We start from the raw sequence: 17,706 nt of genomic DNA, 5'->3' as shown, positions 1-17,706 counted from the left end.
ACTTCGTTTATCAGCTACAGCTTTCTCTCTCTCTCTCTCTCTCTCTCTCTCTCCCTCTCTTTTCACGCGAATAAACGCGCAATTCCGCGCGCGTGTGGCGCGTGCAATGCGAAACCAGCAGCGACACTCGCGTGCTTGCGTGCGTGCGTGCGTGCGTGCGCGCGTGCACCTTTGGTGCTCGCTCGCTGCCATTCTCAGGTAAGATTTCTCCTCCTCTCCTCTCGCGCTCTCTCTCTCTCTCACGGCGCGGCACGCACACGCGTGAAACGGGCGCGTGTACCGCCGTCACACGCACACGCACGTATTCGCTCGCGCGCGCCCTCGCACACATCTCTCTCTCCCTCTCGGCTCCGCCGCTCGTTCTCTAAGGCGACTTACGCCTACACGTTGTAGTTGCAGCATCCACACTTAGCCCTCCTCAGTCCAGCGCGTGCCTCCACGCGACCAACCACCACCTCGACTACAGCCTCTCTCACTCTCGCGCGGGTTCGCGCGGTGGCAGGCCTCCCAATATACTGACGTTCGCGCCGCGAAACTCGGAGCTGACAGTGCTTTTTGGCAAGCGTGTGCTTGATATCGCGCGCGCGACCGATCGAGTGCGTTTCTTGCGCGTCCGTCGCGAGTAAAGAAAATTATTGCCGGAGTGTCTTTTTTTGTTTTGTTTTGTTTTTTTTTTTTTTTTATTCGACGCGGCTACATCCACATATGACGCGATGGTCGTCGTTGTAACGGTACCTATAATTTGACGAGCGTTTGGTCGAGCGCGAAGCTGAACAGGAGAGCTTCGATTTCGCATTTCGCAGCGGCATCGTGACATCGGAAAAAGTCGCAAGCCGACGTCTTAAATGACGTCGCGTAGATTGAGTCGAACGACCTAAATTTACGGGAGGCTCTGAGTGACAGCTGAACATTCACCGATTTCGCACTTCGGGGAGAGAGGGAGAAGATTTCTCTCTATAAAAGGAGAATAAAGACAAAAGTGTTTTCGACGTTAAGTGACAGTGGCACGTCGGAGTTGTAAATGACTCGGTCTTATAAGGAAAATACGAATGTGTCACCGACGTATCCTTCATTCTTATTTACCGCGCAATAATTTAGCGAACGACTCTCTTCAAAGTTTATACATATAATATTTGCAGTCTGATCACATCGCGTGCCAACGAGCTTGCGATTAAACGTTTTTTAAACTCTAAGAAACTATACACTCGTTGAAATAATCCGCGTCGCGATTCGCTCATGCGCGTTACGTTATCGTAATTCGAAGTGGTTCAGGTTTTTTCTCCGCTGGTGATCTTGTAATCTTTAAGCGAATCGTATTATACTTCGCACGACGTTTTCGTTGCGCACAAAAGAGAAAAAAAAAACAACTAGTTTATCTATAATGAATTCCGACGAGAGAAGTATCGTCTCTCTGTGCGGACGTTTGAAAAATCGTAAACTGTGTCCGCGATGGCGGACGGTAGCGTGAACGAGCGATCCTCGAGGCCTTTGATTTTATCGAAACGAGCAGGCTAGAGAATTCACGTTCGTTCGGAACCTGTTGACGATCGAAGCGCGCGGGCAGAACTTCGAATCGTTCGCGAGGATCGTCGTCGCGACTGCTTTCGGCATCTGGTCTCATCAGGACGACGATAAAACGACGCGAGGAAACGACAACGACAGTTGCGAATCGGCAGTTTTATCGATCCGTCGATCGCGATCGGGAAACGTTTATTTGCTCGGTCGAACGCGGCTGGCACGCGGATTGGAAATCGGCGAGCGTGGGTCGTCGGGCGCCAACCTGTTGCTCGTGATCGGACTCGTTTCCATTTAGAGGAGCCTTTGGTTGAACCTTCGCGGCTATAAGCTACGTGGGAACCCCGTCTTGGTTTTCGGAACCGGGAATTAATCAACTCGAACCGGCGGCGCCCACTTCTGATTAACGCCCGAGCGTGTTCTTATCGAAGAAGAACCCTCGGAAGTCTCCGGTGGTAGTCGTCGATCGATCCCCGGCTACTTCTGATTAACGTCGCGAGGAGGTTGTTGACGATAGCGAGTATTCAAGATACTCGTCTTCGACTTGAGACCGGGGATTAATCAGCCGAGCCCACCGAGAGGTCGAGAGTGTTCGCTTGTGATCAAAGTAAAGACGCAACGTAGACTGTTTCCGAGCTGAGATTACGGGATCACGAGCATTCGAGATAACTCTTCGATCCGACGCTCGCGGGAGTACATACCGGTGTCCGATTAATGTTTGAAGGTGCGACTGTTTTATCGTGTAACACATTCATAAATATCCAAAGGTGTAGGTTTTGAAAAAGTTTAACATATAAAAAAGATATCACTCTGAAAGAAAACGAGTGAAATTCGTGAGACGTGGACTGATTGATTATTTTCGGTAAGACCGATGTAACGCGCCGAAATAGAGTAAACGTTATTCCCGAGAGAGAACGAGAACGGACAAGATGTCCGGTTACTTGGCGATCAGCTTGTTGCTCTTCTGGGCCAGCCTGTCGCTGGTGAGCCCGTCGACCAAAGAGCTGTTGGAATGTCGTGCGAACCTGACAGCTGCCATCAAAAACGACACGACGTTTCTGAGGAAGGTGCGTCAGTCGGACTACATTTTCACGGGAAAGATCAAGGATCTGCGCCACGGGCAGTTGTTGCACGCGCGCGTCAAGCGGGCGATCAAGGGCGCGCTCAACGCCACCGTGGATCTCTTTACAAACGACACCTGCGGCCGTTACATCAGACGCGGCTACACCGGCATCTTCATGGGTCGTCGCGACGCCGCTGGCGATCCGCGACACTCGGACAAAATCGTGATGCACTTTGGCCCGGTGCCGCTCACGCTCGCCAATCTCGATAGGCTGAACGCCGCCGTCAGAGGTGAGTTCTTCTCTTTCATGGCCGTATCTCGTGTCCGTGTCTCGGCTCGTTTCGCGCTTTAACGACATGCCGTCGCGCTAAAATGCGCTTCCCGTTAATTGGATAAGTCGGAAATACCACGCCGCTCACCGTCCGTCGGGTGCGAAGTTTACTCGCGGCACAGCTTGTCCGGCTGAGTTTAATAGATCTCATCCCGTCGTAGAGACGGGGAGCGCGTTTCGCAAGGGAATTATGCGGCTGGTTCAAGTAAATAGTTCACGCTACCGTTTCTGTTTATGCGCTCTACGAATTACTGCTGATATATAATCTTAGTTTTCATCAAATTTTAATTTGATGAAAAGAAATTTTCGCCTATTGAATCTAATCCGCGAGTTTCGTGAGAAACGTTCGAATTCGCCGTCTCGACGGGAACGTCACGATTTGTTTCGCGAAATTCACATTCCCATTGTTTGTTACTTCCCGCACTCGGCATATAATGTAGGAATAAAGGAGCGAATTCATACTCTCGCGATGATACTCTTGTGATGTGGTTTTTTTGTTTTTTTTTGTTTTTGCATATTGTGCAGTATTCTCTTACAAGAGTCGCGAGCGTGAGCGTTGAGCGTGTTGACACGCAATGCGTTCTCGGTACGTAGGTGGATAAAACACGTCAGTCGGTTAGCACTCAAGGTCTACTATGGACGACCGCCTCAATGAAAGTCCGAGAAACCTAAGAAATAAACTGGCAAGCAGTTTCTCTCACGTATAAATTAAAAAAAAAAAAAAAACGTCGATACATCAACTTAACTATTCGACTAATATTTATCTGTAATGTGAGCATACAGTTTTAAAAAAACTTCTAAACACTTTGAACTTTTCTTTCTTACCTCGCGTCTTGGAAGATATTTGTCATTCAAATATTGTTTGCGCCCACATAGTTTTGCATCTCAAACAGAAATGTCAGCAAAAAAAACCAAAAAAAAAAAAAACAACTCGAAGCGCGCGGCTCGCGAGAAAATTTGATTCATCATGTCGCGTTTAACCGCGACGATTATTAAATCACGGCCGCTTCGCCTCACGCAGGCCATGCCCCTTTTCATCGCGTTAATCGCGCTAAATAAAGCGGCGCGCATTATAAATAAATTACGACTATAACTTAAACTCCTTTACGATCCGGCAGAACGCTTAATTCCTCCCTTGGGGCCGATGATACCGTTCTGGCGTGATGTACCCCGGGTTCGGTCGCCCGGGATTGTTTCGTGGACTATTAAAGAAATTAATGTAGGAATTATAAGATTCGGACTTCCCGGGGCCACATCGCGAGTTCCGAAGTAATAGGGAGACGTGATTTATTTAATAAGCGGAGATTAAGTATGCGAGTGTCTCTCTCTTCCTCTTTCTCCTCCGCGCTTCTTCTCCTCGTGTCGTCTTTTTTTTTTATTTCCCCGAGATCGGTTTTACGCTCGAACGTGACGCGCACGCGCGTGCGCGTGACGATGTCGGCGACGCGATATCGGAGACGTTGATGAATAAAAGTACTCGACCACCGCGGGGCTAATCGTTTAATCTCAATAACTCACAATGCCGCCTGGAACCGACAAGGCTATCGCGTCACGTCGCTTTTCTCGATCCGATGACTCCTTTTCGCCTTCCCTTGGTTCATTTGCAAGTCGATCGGCGCGCCGTACGTTGATGATCCGTAAAGTGTCGTCGTCGGTCTTTGACGAAAAGGCCGTGTCGTGTATAATTAGAAGCTTTTCCCAGCAATGCCCCCGGGAATTCGATTCGAGTTAACGACGAGTTTCAATGTCCGCTCGCAAAGGACACGGAAGCGTCCGTTTTGCAATAATGAAAGACCTGAGAGAGATCTGCATCGAGAAAATCGCGCCGCTCTCTCGCGAAACCATCACGCGGAACTGATTATGTTCTTCCGCAATTCAACATATAACACGTCCAGGATGCCTCCGGGCAAAACGTTTTACGTTCTCGATAGACAGAAACTTTTGACGCGGAAATATAATTGGTGCGAGAGAAAAAATCGCGCGGTTTTTCGACGCGATGTGTTTCGATCGATATCTTCAAGTTTCGGATTGTTTCCGCGTTTGCGGTGATAATTACGTTTCGCGTAATTGGCGTACGTATGCAGAAGTGCCTGTGTGCAGAAGGATGGTACTGTTAACTCGCATCACACCATCTTGGAAGAGGCGCTGCTCACCTCCTCTTCTTTCTCCGCCAATCTTGTCGTTCGCTCGGGCCCGATCGCGACTTCGCGGCGCCGCGTTAATCACGACGCCGCGCGTTCATTGGACGTCGCGATTTCTGGAATCGCGCGTCGAGAGTTCGTCGTCGTTATTACCTCACTCGATCCGCGAGTCCTTTTACAATCGCTACGCGACTCATCGCGAGGATTTATTTACTCGCAAATTTTTCGCCTCCTTCTTTCCTCTTGGGAGGAAGCCCACTTCCCGCGCGAGACGACCACACGTGCGCGCGCGCGCGCGCTCGCGCTCGCGCTTTTTATTCTGATGCGACGCTATCAACTTTTCTTGCTGATACGTATATGTTCCGCGAACAGAAACACTATATATCAACAAGTAGTTGAATATCCTGCGCGCGTTACATACACATTGGGAGATAAAATGTCAGTTCCGATTAAGTTGCAGTTCTCCTTTTATCGGCGCGAGATAGCCTGTAACTTCTGGGCGATATAGCGCCCGTAGCTACCCGCTATCATTATATGATACCAGTTGCGAATTGCAACATCACGTGAATGGAAGCCCGTATTTATAGACGCACTAAATTTTCTCGTATATATTGCAGGTTGTTTGTAAATTCAATCGTTTTCACCTTAGATACAAATAACACACGCGCCGTGTATTAAATTGAATTTGAAGGACATTTCAATCTGATTTCATACCGCGCGCGGTTTTGTCAAATTTCAAACACGATTTGTTTTCGACTTCGCGCGCGGAAATAAAAAATTTGACGCGGAAAAGGTAATAATATTATTCTTTGTGCGTTTGTGAAAAATCGCGTCGCGTCCGCGCGTTACCGAATACCATAATTATACAGCGCGACCGACGAGGCTGCACCTGGTCGCCCACGTCGTCCGCGGAGTCTTTCTCTCACTTGACGCCCGTTCCCGACGCGGCGGCAGGACGCGGCGGCGCGTTTTCTCCGCGAGTCCTGAGAGATCCGATTCAGGCGTCGAGCGAGAAGTCGCCTCTCTCGGGGGGATCAGCATAATACGGTGCCGGCCCACGCGTCCTGCCAGCCCAACAACACACAGGCACGCCCAGTCGTCACAGTCACATAACTGCCCAGGTGTGCCCGATTTCGAGAGAGAACTTCTCTCTCGCGTGCCGTCTCCCGCTATCTTCCACTTCTTCGTCGAAAGATAAGCGAATTAATATAGTTATCGACGAGAGAAAATCCTTATCTCTCGCGCAACGAATAAAAAAATCTCGAAACGCTTTGCAAACGCTCGATCGAAATTAATGAAATTTTATATCGCATTAAAATGACTTAATGAACTGATCGTGGCGCGGAGAGAGCGATTTTTCAAGCGCAGGATATTTATCTCACACACACACACACAGCGATGTAAAATAGAATCCACGAGTGAATAGCAAAAATATGAAGAGTTCCATTATCGATACACCACACGTAGAAATGCATAGAATCTCGCTACACAATGTGTATTTGTACGATTCAATGCGAGCTCATCTAAGCACGCGGGGAGGAACTCCATTAATTTTTCATTGTACGCGCGATGCGGTCGAAAAAAAAGTCGATAATGGATCTCCGATTGAGCTCGCGCGCGACTATTGTTACGATGCGGTGCCGCGCGGTCGGCACTGATTTCAAAACGGTAATTATCCGCACCCACGCGCGAGCGGCGGCACGTATGAAATGAGAGCCGCCGCCGCCGCGTGCCTCGCGATCACGATCCTCACATACACGATCGATGATATCTCGAGGATCGAGAGAGGATCCGAACCGGAAGTGCAACTCGGTGGCGAGGTCGCGCGCTCTATCTCAAATTGCCACCTTGTGTAGTGGAAGCGCGGCCGCGAGCTTGCGCCCTCATTAATTTACGTCGCGTGTAATTTATAGACAATCGCGCGTGTTTTATTTTTTGTTCTTAATTTTTCGAGACACCTCTATCGGAGACGAGATTGTACACGTTCGATTACACGTCCGTTCGATTTTACACGGTCTCTTTTTCTTCTCGTTACTATTTTACGAACTTCGAGTTCTCGTTATACGATTTTATAGCCGAATTAATAGCGATTTATTATCGAGAGGCGTGTTGGCTTTTGATAAATTCTTTTAACGCACGGTCCGTGTCGCATTTATCGTGTATCGCGCTGTGAAGTTCCCTCCAATCTCTCTCTCTCTTTCCTAAGGAGGGGAGAGGGGAGAAAACTGTGAGATGAAAAGCCAGAAAAATTCACGAGAGATCGATAAGTCATGCTTCATTAATTTTCTCTCGCGAGATAATTTGTAGTCCGCTCTCTCTCTCTCTCTCTCTCTCTCTCGGTGACTCGCGAGAGTATATACCTGCGATTATGCTCGAACACGTACAGGTATTGGGAGCAGTTATCGTGCTATAATTTTAGCACATTTCAGACATTAATAATTCATCGAGCGCGATCGGTGTATATATATATTTCTCAGGCTTTCGATACCGAGAGCCGAAATTAGAAAAAGTAGGCAGCGCACGTAGATCAGATTAGATGAAAACCGGCCGACGCCGTTTTCTGAATAGCGCCAGGACGGAATATACGTTGAATAAGTCGATAGTAGATATTACGTTGCGGGGCAACGTTCTAATTTATCGCAAATTACGGGACAGTAGCCCGTGTATGCGAAAGTAGTTAGAATCTGACAGTTTCTAATTTATTATCGAGTCAACAATACAAGGACGTTAATAATTAGTCGCGTGTCGAATGTGTGCGGCATCGAGAACCATAATTTCTAGATATTAATAATTCATTCACAGCAACGCCGCGGTCTGTATAACGTGAGAAACTGCGTTTATATGAAGTTTGCGTGCTAGGTTAGATACAAGAGAGAAAGAGAGGAGAAGTGTATAATATCTTCTAACAAGGTTGAAAAATAAAACCGCGCGTAGATCGACTTTCCAATTTGGCTCGAGCGATTGGATGTAGTGATAGCGCGACAGTTTGCTGACAGTTTCATTGACGCACCGTGTCAATGAATCTTTTTTTTTTTTTCCGACATTTTTAAGAGGATACATATCTCCAACAATTAGGCACATATTATTTTTATTTCTGTCACGTATTTTCTTACGTAACAATTGTATAAAAATTATGTTACGTAACGCGGTAATTATACACATCTCGAAAAACGTTAAATTGATCCCCCTTCGTTTATGTAATCTTTACGACTGCGCCCGTACACGACTCCTTATCCAATCAGTCTGTGAATGTAACGTATTTAGATACGTCCGTCAGAGTTCCTTGCATTTCTCTTCTCTCACCATTTTTCCAGAATCACAAACGTTCTCTGAACTCGCGCAAAACGTTACCGTCTGCCTGCGCGATGTAAAATCGCGTTTGCGATAATAGCAAACGCGTACGTGCAACGTGTCGTTCACTCTCGCGCGAATCTCTCTCTCTCTCTCTCTCTCTCTCTCTCTCTTCGAGAATCGCTTTAATGCATTTATTCTATAAATATTTTTAAGTTTATACTCCCTCTTCCTTGTTTTTCTTCCTCGACTTGAGCGATAAATCATCATGGTGTGAAAATTAGTGCCACGTCATTTTTTTCAAGATAAACGAAAACAAGTCAATCATTTTTGTTTCAAATAGTTGTGTGTGTGTGTGCGTGCGCGCGTTACATTGTAATACATTATGACATCGTTATCTGCAATTATTCACAAGCGGTGCTCACAATTCAGGTAAAAACGTTTCGACTGACTGTACAAGTCTACGTATATTCTTTGACTTCGATTTTGAATCGAACTCGTTTCTGTCTTTCCTTGCGCGCGCTCACGCGGTTGCGCAAATATATTTCACGCGCGACACATATAAAGTGTCTAGGACCGGTCCAGCCGCTGTCACGGTATCCGCATTTATCGGTAATTGCGATTTATAACGGCCGGGCCCTTAATGGTACGTGCGTCATTTGTCGCCTCTCTCGATTTGTACGAACTCGCGCGCGAATTTCGCGCGACATCAAAGGTGCGTTGCTAATCTAATAAAATCGGGGCGATATCCTCTCGCGACGAAAGCGCATATTTCGTCCGAGAGAAAGAGCACCTCGAGACGAATCAGAAAGAACATAAATATTGTGATCGAGATTCACAATCGTGATTAAGGCCGTAACTCGACGACAACCCGCGAAAAGTCGCCTTGCAAGACATACGCGCGCGATCCAAATTTTGGAACTGTTTTATATTAAAAAAAAAACAAATAACTAATTTTTCTTTTTTAATTATAATCGAGAGTCGAGATTTTACGAGCTCCTCGTAGAAAACACTCTGCTTCGAAACGAGAGATCCGAGCTTCGATATAAATACAACTCAAGATGATACACAGATATCACGCGCGTTGCAATCAGATATCGCGAGGATAGCGACACTTAATTCCTTATCTAATTTCCGCGGATTAGTCCGCCTGTCCGAGCACGTCTTCGATCGTCTTCGCGGAGTCTGCGAATCGTATCGCGCGAGAGATCGCTCATCGTCGATAATCCCCGCGTCTAATGCGCGTTCTTTGTATATACGCGCGCAAATCCGAATAGGTAGGTAGGCAAATCCGAATAGGTAGGTAGGTAATATCGAGCGTCATTACCTTTGCGCGTAATACGAAAATTCTCGCGCGCGCGCTCGCTTCGTCGCGTAGCGTCGGCGGGATTAAACGCGTCTCTATCGACGATATAAATTTGTCGCTCGGTAAATCCTAAACTCGAACGCGGGCGATTAGGATTTACAATGTGCATACCTCGGAGTACATGCACGTCATCTGTCACCGAGAGGGGACGGCGCGCGGACCACTGCTTTATGCACCTCGGTGGCCGATCCGAGGGGATTAGCCGGGCTTGGTTGTGTTGCGCAGCGCCGGGTTTTCACCGGCGGGCGGCTGCTTCCTCGGCTCGTGTTGCTCGTGCTCGAACCGGTGGTAGGCGGTTGATTGCGCTTGTGGTCGTGAGCGCACAGCCTGCATTATGCACGCTTTGTAAGCCGAGCCGCTGAAAAATTAGTGGCGCGCGCGCGCAAGTGCACAGCCCGGGTAACTCAATAACAGAGAGAGCGAATATAATCGCCCAAAGCCGATTCCGTCGCGCGAGGTTTTACATGTGGATACTTTCTTTAATCAACTCGATCCTTGATTACTTTTGAGTCAATATTTCTCGCGTTAAAAATTGTGTTGGAATTTGAAGAAGCTTCTCTGAGAAAAATTTTGAATATTTGGAATCTTGGAAAAATTTGAAACTTCATAGATTTTTCAATATTTAGAGTTTGAAATACAAACCTCCAATTTCGTTCTCTTTTCATCTTCCCGATTTGTTGATTACAAGCCTTGAGCGTGCGATGTGTGGTACTACGTCGTTATAAAACTCGCGTGTAAGTCATCATCTCTTTCTCATTAGCGAACGAGTAGGTGTAAAGTCGAGTGTTTACGAGCGAGAAGCGTTATTTAAGTTTCGTATAAATCGTAAATTATTCGTTCCCTAAAAAAAAAATGCGAAGTATTTTTGCTGGGAAATTAATTTTTTCATTTCTCTCTCAACTCGCTTTTAAGTTGCTTTTGCGTAACTCGGTCGCTCTATTTCAGACCTTTTCGTTTCCAGCACGCGCTTTCTCGGTTATTTTCTTAGGCGTTTCGACGACACTCCCGTTCTTGTCGGGATAAAAAAAAAAAAAAAAAGAGCAGGAAGACAAGGATAGATGCGCTTCCGCGTGTCTCACTCCCGTCATCATTCTCGGCCAATAAAAGCTTTTAACGCTTTGGCCATAATTCGAGGCCAACGCGGGACGGAGTAGAAGAAGGGGGCACCCTATCTCTGAAAAAAATTCCGCGTTTGCGTCAATATTGTTACAGATAACGTTATTGTAGGCAATGTTAAATGTGAAGTTTTTCTCGTCGGTAAGTCTTGATCCAGTTTTGGTGAAAAAAATTGCGCGAAAAAATATCACTTATCTCTTAGAAAAATTTGATATATCTTGGGAAGGAAAAATTATCTCTCTTCCATAAATCTGCATAAATCTGAAAAATAATCTCCAAGTTATCAGAAATATTATTTATTTACAAAATCTTTTATGTAACAACGATTAAATACTTCGAGTAATTCGATAGATATGACATATATCCGATCGTACATAATGTAACGTACTTGATATCGTACCGGCAAATTCGATCTTCATGATAAATATCGGAGAATTGATTTGCTCTCCGTTTTGCGGCGATACATAATTTTCGAAATTTCCATGCAAATGGACAGCTTTCTTTATTAAATTTCTACTGTAACTTCGTCTTACGTAACACACACAGAAGACAGAAAATGTTCCGTTCCGTTCTCTGTCTCTTCTCACGTTGTTCGAAACCCATCGAATAGCTCGGGGTCATAGACTCGGTCTTCTCCAATTTGTTTTGGACCAGCTAATTTCTTCGGACGACTGAAACGACGCCTCCGCCCCCGAATCGGTTTTAATTAAAAGATTTCGTTCCACGTCGTTTCGGAATTTTCCCACGGCCATGTGTGTTCGCTGACCTTTCGTACGACCCGCAACAATCTCTCGCTGAAAAAAGCGTTTTAATGTTCGTCTCATAGTCCTGCAATGTGTAATTATAAAATATATAGATATATATTATACATGTTATAAAATATATTTTGAAAGATTGTCCAGTTATAGATAAATATTTGCGCAACATTTCCGAGTGTTTTTCTCGGGACGAATTAAACGACACCGATCCGCTCGTGAAACGAAAGGGCGACTCGGCTGACCGTATTTTGATTCGATCTCGACGCGGCGTGGCATCGAGGAGAGGATACCAGTTTGTTCGCTTTCCCCGACGTGTAAGACCGGGCCATTAATTTGAGCGCGTGTCACGATATTTACGGGGGTGTGCGCCGGCTCGTCAGGTCCCCTCTCTCTCGTCCTCTTCCTCTCCCGAGATCGCCTCCTCGTCAATTAGTCTTTCAACGTGGCTCAGCTCGCACGTCTTCCGCGTCTTTTTTTTTCTTTCTACCGTTTCTCGACGATTCTCGAGCAACGCAACGGCGGCGGCGCCGACGCGCCTCGAAAATTACCGGATAGTCAAAGCAATTTCAAAAAGAGCGAGAAAATTGTGTCGCGCCGAGCGTTCGAAAAAGTTAAACAAACTCGTGAGAAGTAACAATACAGGTATCGATGTCTGTCTGTTTGTGTGGTTGAACTTTTGATTGTTTGTATTTGATAATTTTTCTAAATTTCTTAATTATTTCATAACAGTCATCGCTGTCAACAGTTACACAAACTTTTGTTTGATTTCGGGCGCTTGAAGAATATTTCTCAAGATCTCAGATTGTGACTCCGCTTGATTGAACACACACTCACTCAAATAATACGACGGCACCCACGTCGCCAGACACTTTGGTAAAGATTTCGTCGAAGAATTGAAGGTGTAGTGTAGGTGTTACACGGCTATGACAGCCATCGGTACTCCCACCTTGCTCACCGTCCCGCTTTCTTCTCGGGCGCGCGGCGGCGCGTTTTATTTCGAGCACGAGAGTGGAGCTGGCCCGCTGGTCTGCTGGCTCACCGTGACACGACGAACCCCTCTCTCTCCTTTTTTTCTGTTTGATTTTTCCAGTCGCTTCCAGAAGGACCAAAGCTACCGACCCGGTGTGTTGGGGTCACGTCCTTTCGAATATCTTTCCCGCGCGCTCTTTGCGAGGTCAAGGATCAACCTCGCTCGCGCGCAAGGATGCTCATAAAGACGTTACTGCTATTATTACTATTATTGCCGTCGTTGTTGCGATTTTATTGTCTCGCTTCTCGAACGCGTGCCGCACGAAAAGTCGTGCCAGATGGCAATCGGTTGCATTTCCAACCGGGCACGTCCGAGTGTACGGGGTGTGCCGGAAATCACGTGCTTCTTTCTCTCCCGCACCATAAATATTCGATGTGTAATTGCACAGATAATCTTTAACACATATAGAGAAACATATATAATAATCTTATTGTCAAGTTTTACGTAGATAGTCTGCGGTGTGCTTTAACGATTGAGGACCAGAGAGCAGCGAGTTCAATTCTCGATAATGTATCACATCACGTGACGGCTGTCTAAGTTCTGTTTTTGACATTTCGAGATTTAATTGTTTACGCTTGTTCGTCCGAGCTTGATATTGTATTTTTGTGCGTCGAAGATACTTCGTGGCGCGTAACGTGACTTCCCCCCGTGAGAGACCTTGTGTATAATAACGTCGTGCGCTTATCTAGTTTCATCAAATTCTTTTCGAAAAAGTATGGTATAGTTATAATACCCATTGGGATATCCAATTTACTTCTTCACTTCTCGGTTAGCTGAATATCGCGATCGAGCCGCGCGATATTCGTTTGGAATAATGTGCTTCGGGATTTGTGCCGTCCGTCCGCGGTAAATTGGAGCATCCGTTATTTCAGATAATACCGACGTATAATTCTTCTCAGTCCGACAGTAGCGACTTGATTTCACAGAACGAGATGTACTAATGATAATTTGATTCGGCTCGGTCACGGATTTGTTTGAAGAAGAAAAAAACCAAATCAAGAGAATATTGTATTACATTTCTGAACACGTTCGTTTGCACTCCGTAAAGCGGAAAGATACATGTCAGAAAAAAATTGATTGAGATACTTGTAGTATCTCCTTTTCCGTTTCTTAATCCGGATATTTTCTATCGGCAAGGTAATCGGCAACAGAAGAAAACGAGAGGAGAATCATCGATAGGGGCATTCGTGCATCACACTCAGCCTTCTCAGGGGCTCTCGACTCTCGCGCGGGTCGATTAAATCATCTCCATATTTAATGAGTAGACCGACCTTCCTTTTATCTGCCGATCGGAATTTCCGGCTTGCGGGGACCGGCGGCAATTAGACAGATCGGAATCTCGTTTTCGCGGCGCGCATCGTTAAGGCCGCCGCCGCCGCCGCCGCCGCTTCCTTCGCCCTGAGGGTGGGCGGTCGGGGTGGGTTTAACGACGATTTTGATGAATTTTAGTCGGATTTAATTAGGAGGCGCGCGAGCTCACGTTTTTTCGTGGCCCGTTACTCGCGCGGCGGCTCCGCGCGCGAGGACGTTAAGAATCGAGTTTTGCATGGCCGCGGGACAAAGCCATAAAATACCGAGCGTAACAGCTTTCAATTACGGGTCCCCGTATGCGCGTATGAACCGCGTATAGATTCAGACCCGCCACCGTTAAGGGGGAGAAAAAAAACGAGAAATGCGCCGCGCGAGAAAAAAAAAAAAACAACGAACGCTAATCGTGGAATTCCCTTGTTGGTCGCCCTTGAAATTGCTTCTCGTCTGTTATTTCGGCCCTTGTTACGCGGATGCTGACGCGAACGCGCCCGAGAGCTGATGTGTGAGGGATGGATACTCCTTTGTCTGCGATTGAAGACGAAACGCATGTCGTACATCAGTCGTGTCAGAAAAATCTAATTTTGAGAGACGCCGAAATCTGCGGTAGAAAAGAAAGATAAGAATATCAGCACACAAATAAAGAAGATAAAGTCTTTTATAACAAAAATTGGAGAGATTCGACTTGTAAAAAAACAAATTACGGTAGTTCGTGAAAAACAAAAAAAAGATTTACATTTGTGGATTTAGACACGAAAGACGAATAGTTCACACATTGTATTTCGTAATTTCATCCTCTTGGTGAGTGACAGACACGAGAAGCATCCTCGTTCCACGCTATCAAAATATTCTGACACGCAAAGAGAGAGAGATGAGAGATATTAGAACAGGTTTTCCTCTAAGTAATTTTGTCGCTCATTACACATTGCGATCGTAAAATCTTCCACCGCTCTCTATCGAACATAATTCCGCTTTGTGTCTCTGACAGATAATGGCTCCGGTGGCGCCGTTTGCGATCTCTCGCGGGCTCAGAAAGTCCATTGTTGCGTCACGGCGGCATTTCATGCTGCTCCCGGCCGCAATCAGAGATTTTTACGCGGCGATTCTGCCGCGCACCGCATCGTCGTCGTCGTCGTCGTCGTTTAGCGGGGTTCGCGCATGATTGGCGTCACGGAGGTTGCCGTAAAGACGTCGGCGGGAGGTGGCGGAGGAGCAGCTACGTTGAGTGACGGGTCGCGCACAAGTACGTAACCGGCGATTTATCAAATCGCGCGATGCAACTATAACATGGGATTTTACTCGCGAGAAAACAGTATTTTGACAAATTTAATTCCCAAAGAGATCAGTTTGTGATTTACAAATTTAGCGCAATATAATTTGATTGCGTTTGAAAACCTGTCAAATTAAAGAGAACATTTGAAGATACGTTTGAAATTGTCGAATGTAGGTGCTCTTAAATTTAAAGATTAATATCAATATGTAATACGACAGTTTTATACGTGTGTATAAAATTTAATCAAACTAAAACACATTAATACAATTTACATTTCCGGAGAGAACATGTATGAAATTTCTTATCTTACAGAGTGTTTAAGTTTGCGCTTTATTTTGAGAAATGAGAACATGGAATATATATATAATGAATATTTCATATTCTCGTTTCATCTCCGACAACTATCGAGTTTCGATGCAAATTTTCTGAAACACCTTATTCCTCCCCCTCCCCCTCCCCTCCGCACGATTGTGTCATTCCTTAATAGCATGGTAATTGGCGATTCGTCAAGCCGCGGACAAGCCTCGGAACTTGCTCGCCGTGTTAACCGCTCGGTCCCGAGACACGACGCAAATTTGCCCGGGAATCTTTTGGAGCACCTCGCGACGACGAAACGTCGGATGAGGACGAAACGAGATGAAGAAAAAAGAAGACGAGTAAAGGGGAAGAGAGAACGCGAAGGGGAAACCGCGCGCGCGCGCTTTTGCGCGACGTGTGTTGCGCGGAGCGAAAACTTGATTCGTCTTCTCTTTCGGAACGTCATAATTATATCGTGATTGCGCGTTCGTTCGTTCGTTATTTGAGAAGGGGATGCTCGCATCCCGAGATTACACAACGCACCTTTCTGGAAAAAATTATCTGGCAATTTCTCAATTATCTGGCTTTCTTGGTGACAGTGGGCGTGTCTTCGATTCCGCGGTAAGAAGAAAAATGATAAAAATCGTATCAATATTTATTTATTTTTATAAGTGTTTTTTGCTCTACTCTCAATATTTTTTTTAAAATTTGACACAATTACAAATACTATTTTTTTTTCTCTTCGAACAAAGTATTTTTTTATTCTCAATACTCTAGTTCTCAAATCGAAGATCATCACGCGGATGATCTTTTGATCGGTCGCGACAACTCGAATCGCTGTCGCGACAATCAATCGACGTAACCGTAAATGATCTTGCGAACAAATGCACATCGATTCGTTCTCTTCCCGCGCTTGTTCCTCGACACAGAATAACGTGTGTGATGGAATGTCGTTATACGTGCGTGTCATTTTTTTTTTTATAGACTATACGACGTATAGAAACAGAGAGAAAGAACGCGCATCGAGTGGGCGGAATGCATCCAGCTCTCTGTTTTTCGACATCTAACGCCGCGCGTCGGGCCAGTTTCGTATGTGTGTGTGTGTGTGTTGCGCGCGTGTTTCTTGGAGAAAATAAAAATTCCTACCTCGATATAAACTTCTGTAAGTTTCGTCCTGTGTAATCAAAATGCGACGCGTCATCTTTCGCGTCTTCTTTTCGCGTCGGCTGAAAAAATCTATTCTGCTTCTTGATATTTGTTCAAAACGTCACTTAGTAAAATTAAAAAAAAAAAACTGCTACGTGTCCTATTTATTTTTTTGTTCTTTAGATAAATCAAATATATCCTCAGGATGACATTCACGTACGTAACGCGCCTGACAGATTATTTCTTCGTTCAATAAGTTCGAAGACTATTACGTAATGTGTGTTAATATTTTCTCAAGTTAAACTAGTCGGCTCGATAATGCGCGCGACCTTCGATTCTCATTCTGTCAGACGTTATTGAAAAATGTACGCCGAGCATATACAATATACATATACCGAGCTGGCGAGACGACGGACATTATCTACTCTTTACATGTAACATTTGCGCCAGACCCGTTAGTCCCTCGAGCGTCCTCACCTTCTCGCTTTTCCCTCGCGTACGTATAAGAGCCTCTCTTCCACGACGAGTGTATGTGCGTTTCGACCTAACGCTTTGTACGGCAATCGTATGTGCGAGCGAGTTTTCGTGAGAGACGAAAGTCTTCAATTAACGACAGACAGTTGGTTGATCGCACTCGATCAATCAATAAGAATCAAGGTGGATGATACTTGTGGCACATTGCTGTATGTGTTTGCTGTACAAACATCGTTCTCGGATTATTAGTGTCCGATCGAGCACCTTTTCGAGGTGCCTAAGTAAGTGCCGCGTTGGAGAGAGATTTTTCGATGTTCATTTCCCCTTCGGGTAAGTAATACAAATGCATTGATTGTCGCACTTGTACAAGTTTACAAATTGGAATTCAGCGTCGGCGCTGAAAACTCGATTTTGGCTCTTCTCTCTCGCCAACTAAAAACGTAGTTTATCGTCCAATAAACATATAATACGATATATTTTATCACGTGTCTTTCAAACGTGACTAAAAAGTATACACAGTTTGTCCGGAAAGTTCCCGGACTACGTGAATTAAAAATCGAAAATGAAAGATATGGTTTATTAAACAAGTTTACACTT

General features: G+C 45.6%; 1 protein-coding gene across 1 annotated transcript in view; it reads left to right on the top strand.

Annotated features, from left to right (window-relative positions):
* Nucleotides 1-2,738: 2,738 nt before the first annotated feature.
* LOC109863763 (agrin-like) overlaps nt 2,739-17,706 on the top strand; it is a 409,371-nt gene continuing 394,403 nt past the window's right edge. Inside the window, exon 1 of the mRNA XM_020444286.1 lies at nt 2,739-2,868. Within this exon, the coding sequence (XP_020299875.1) occupies nt 2,754-2,868 (115 nt within the window). The 5' untranslated portion in view covers nt 2,739-2,753. The remainder of the gene's footprint in view (nt 2,869-17,706) is intronic.

The sequence above is a fragment of the Pseudomyrmex gracilis genome, unplaced genomic scaffold (assembly GCF_002006095.1).
Source record: "Pseudomyrmex gracilis isolate BER0280 unplaced genomic scaffold, ASM200609v1 scaffold_12, whole genome shotgun sequence".
NCBI lineage: Eukaryota > Metazoa > Arthropoda > Insecta > Hymenoptera > Formicidae > Pseudomyrmex > Pseudomyrmex gracilis.
This window is presented reverse-complemented; position numbering and strand designations above follow the sequence as displayed.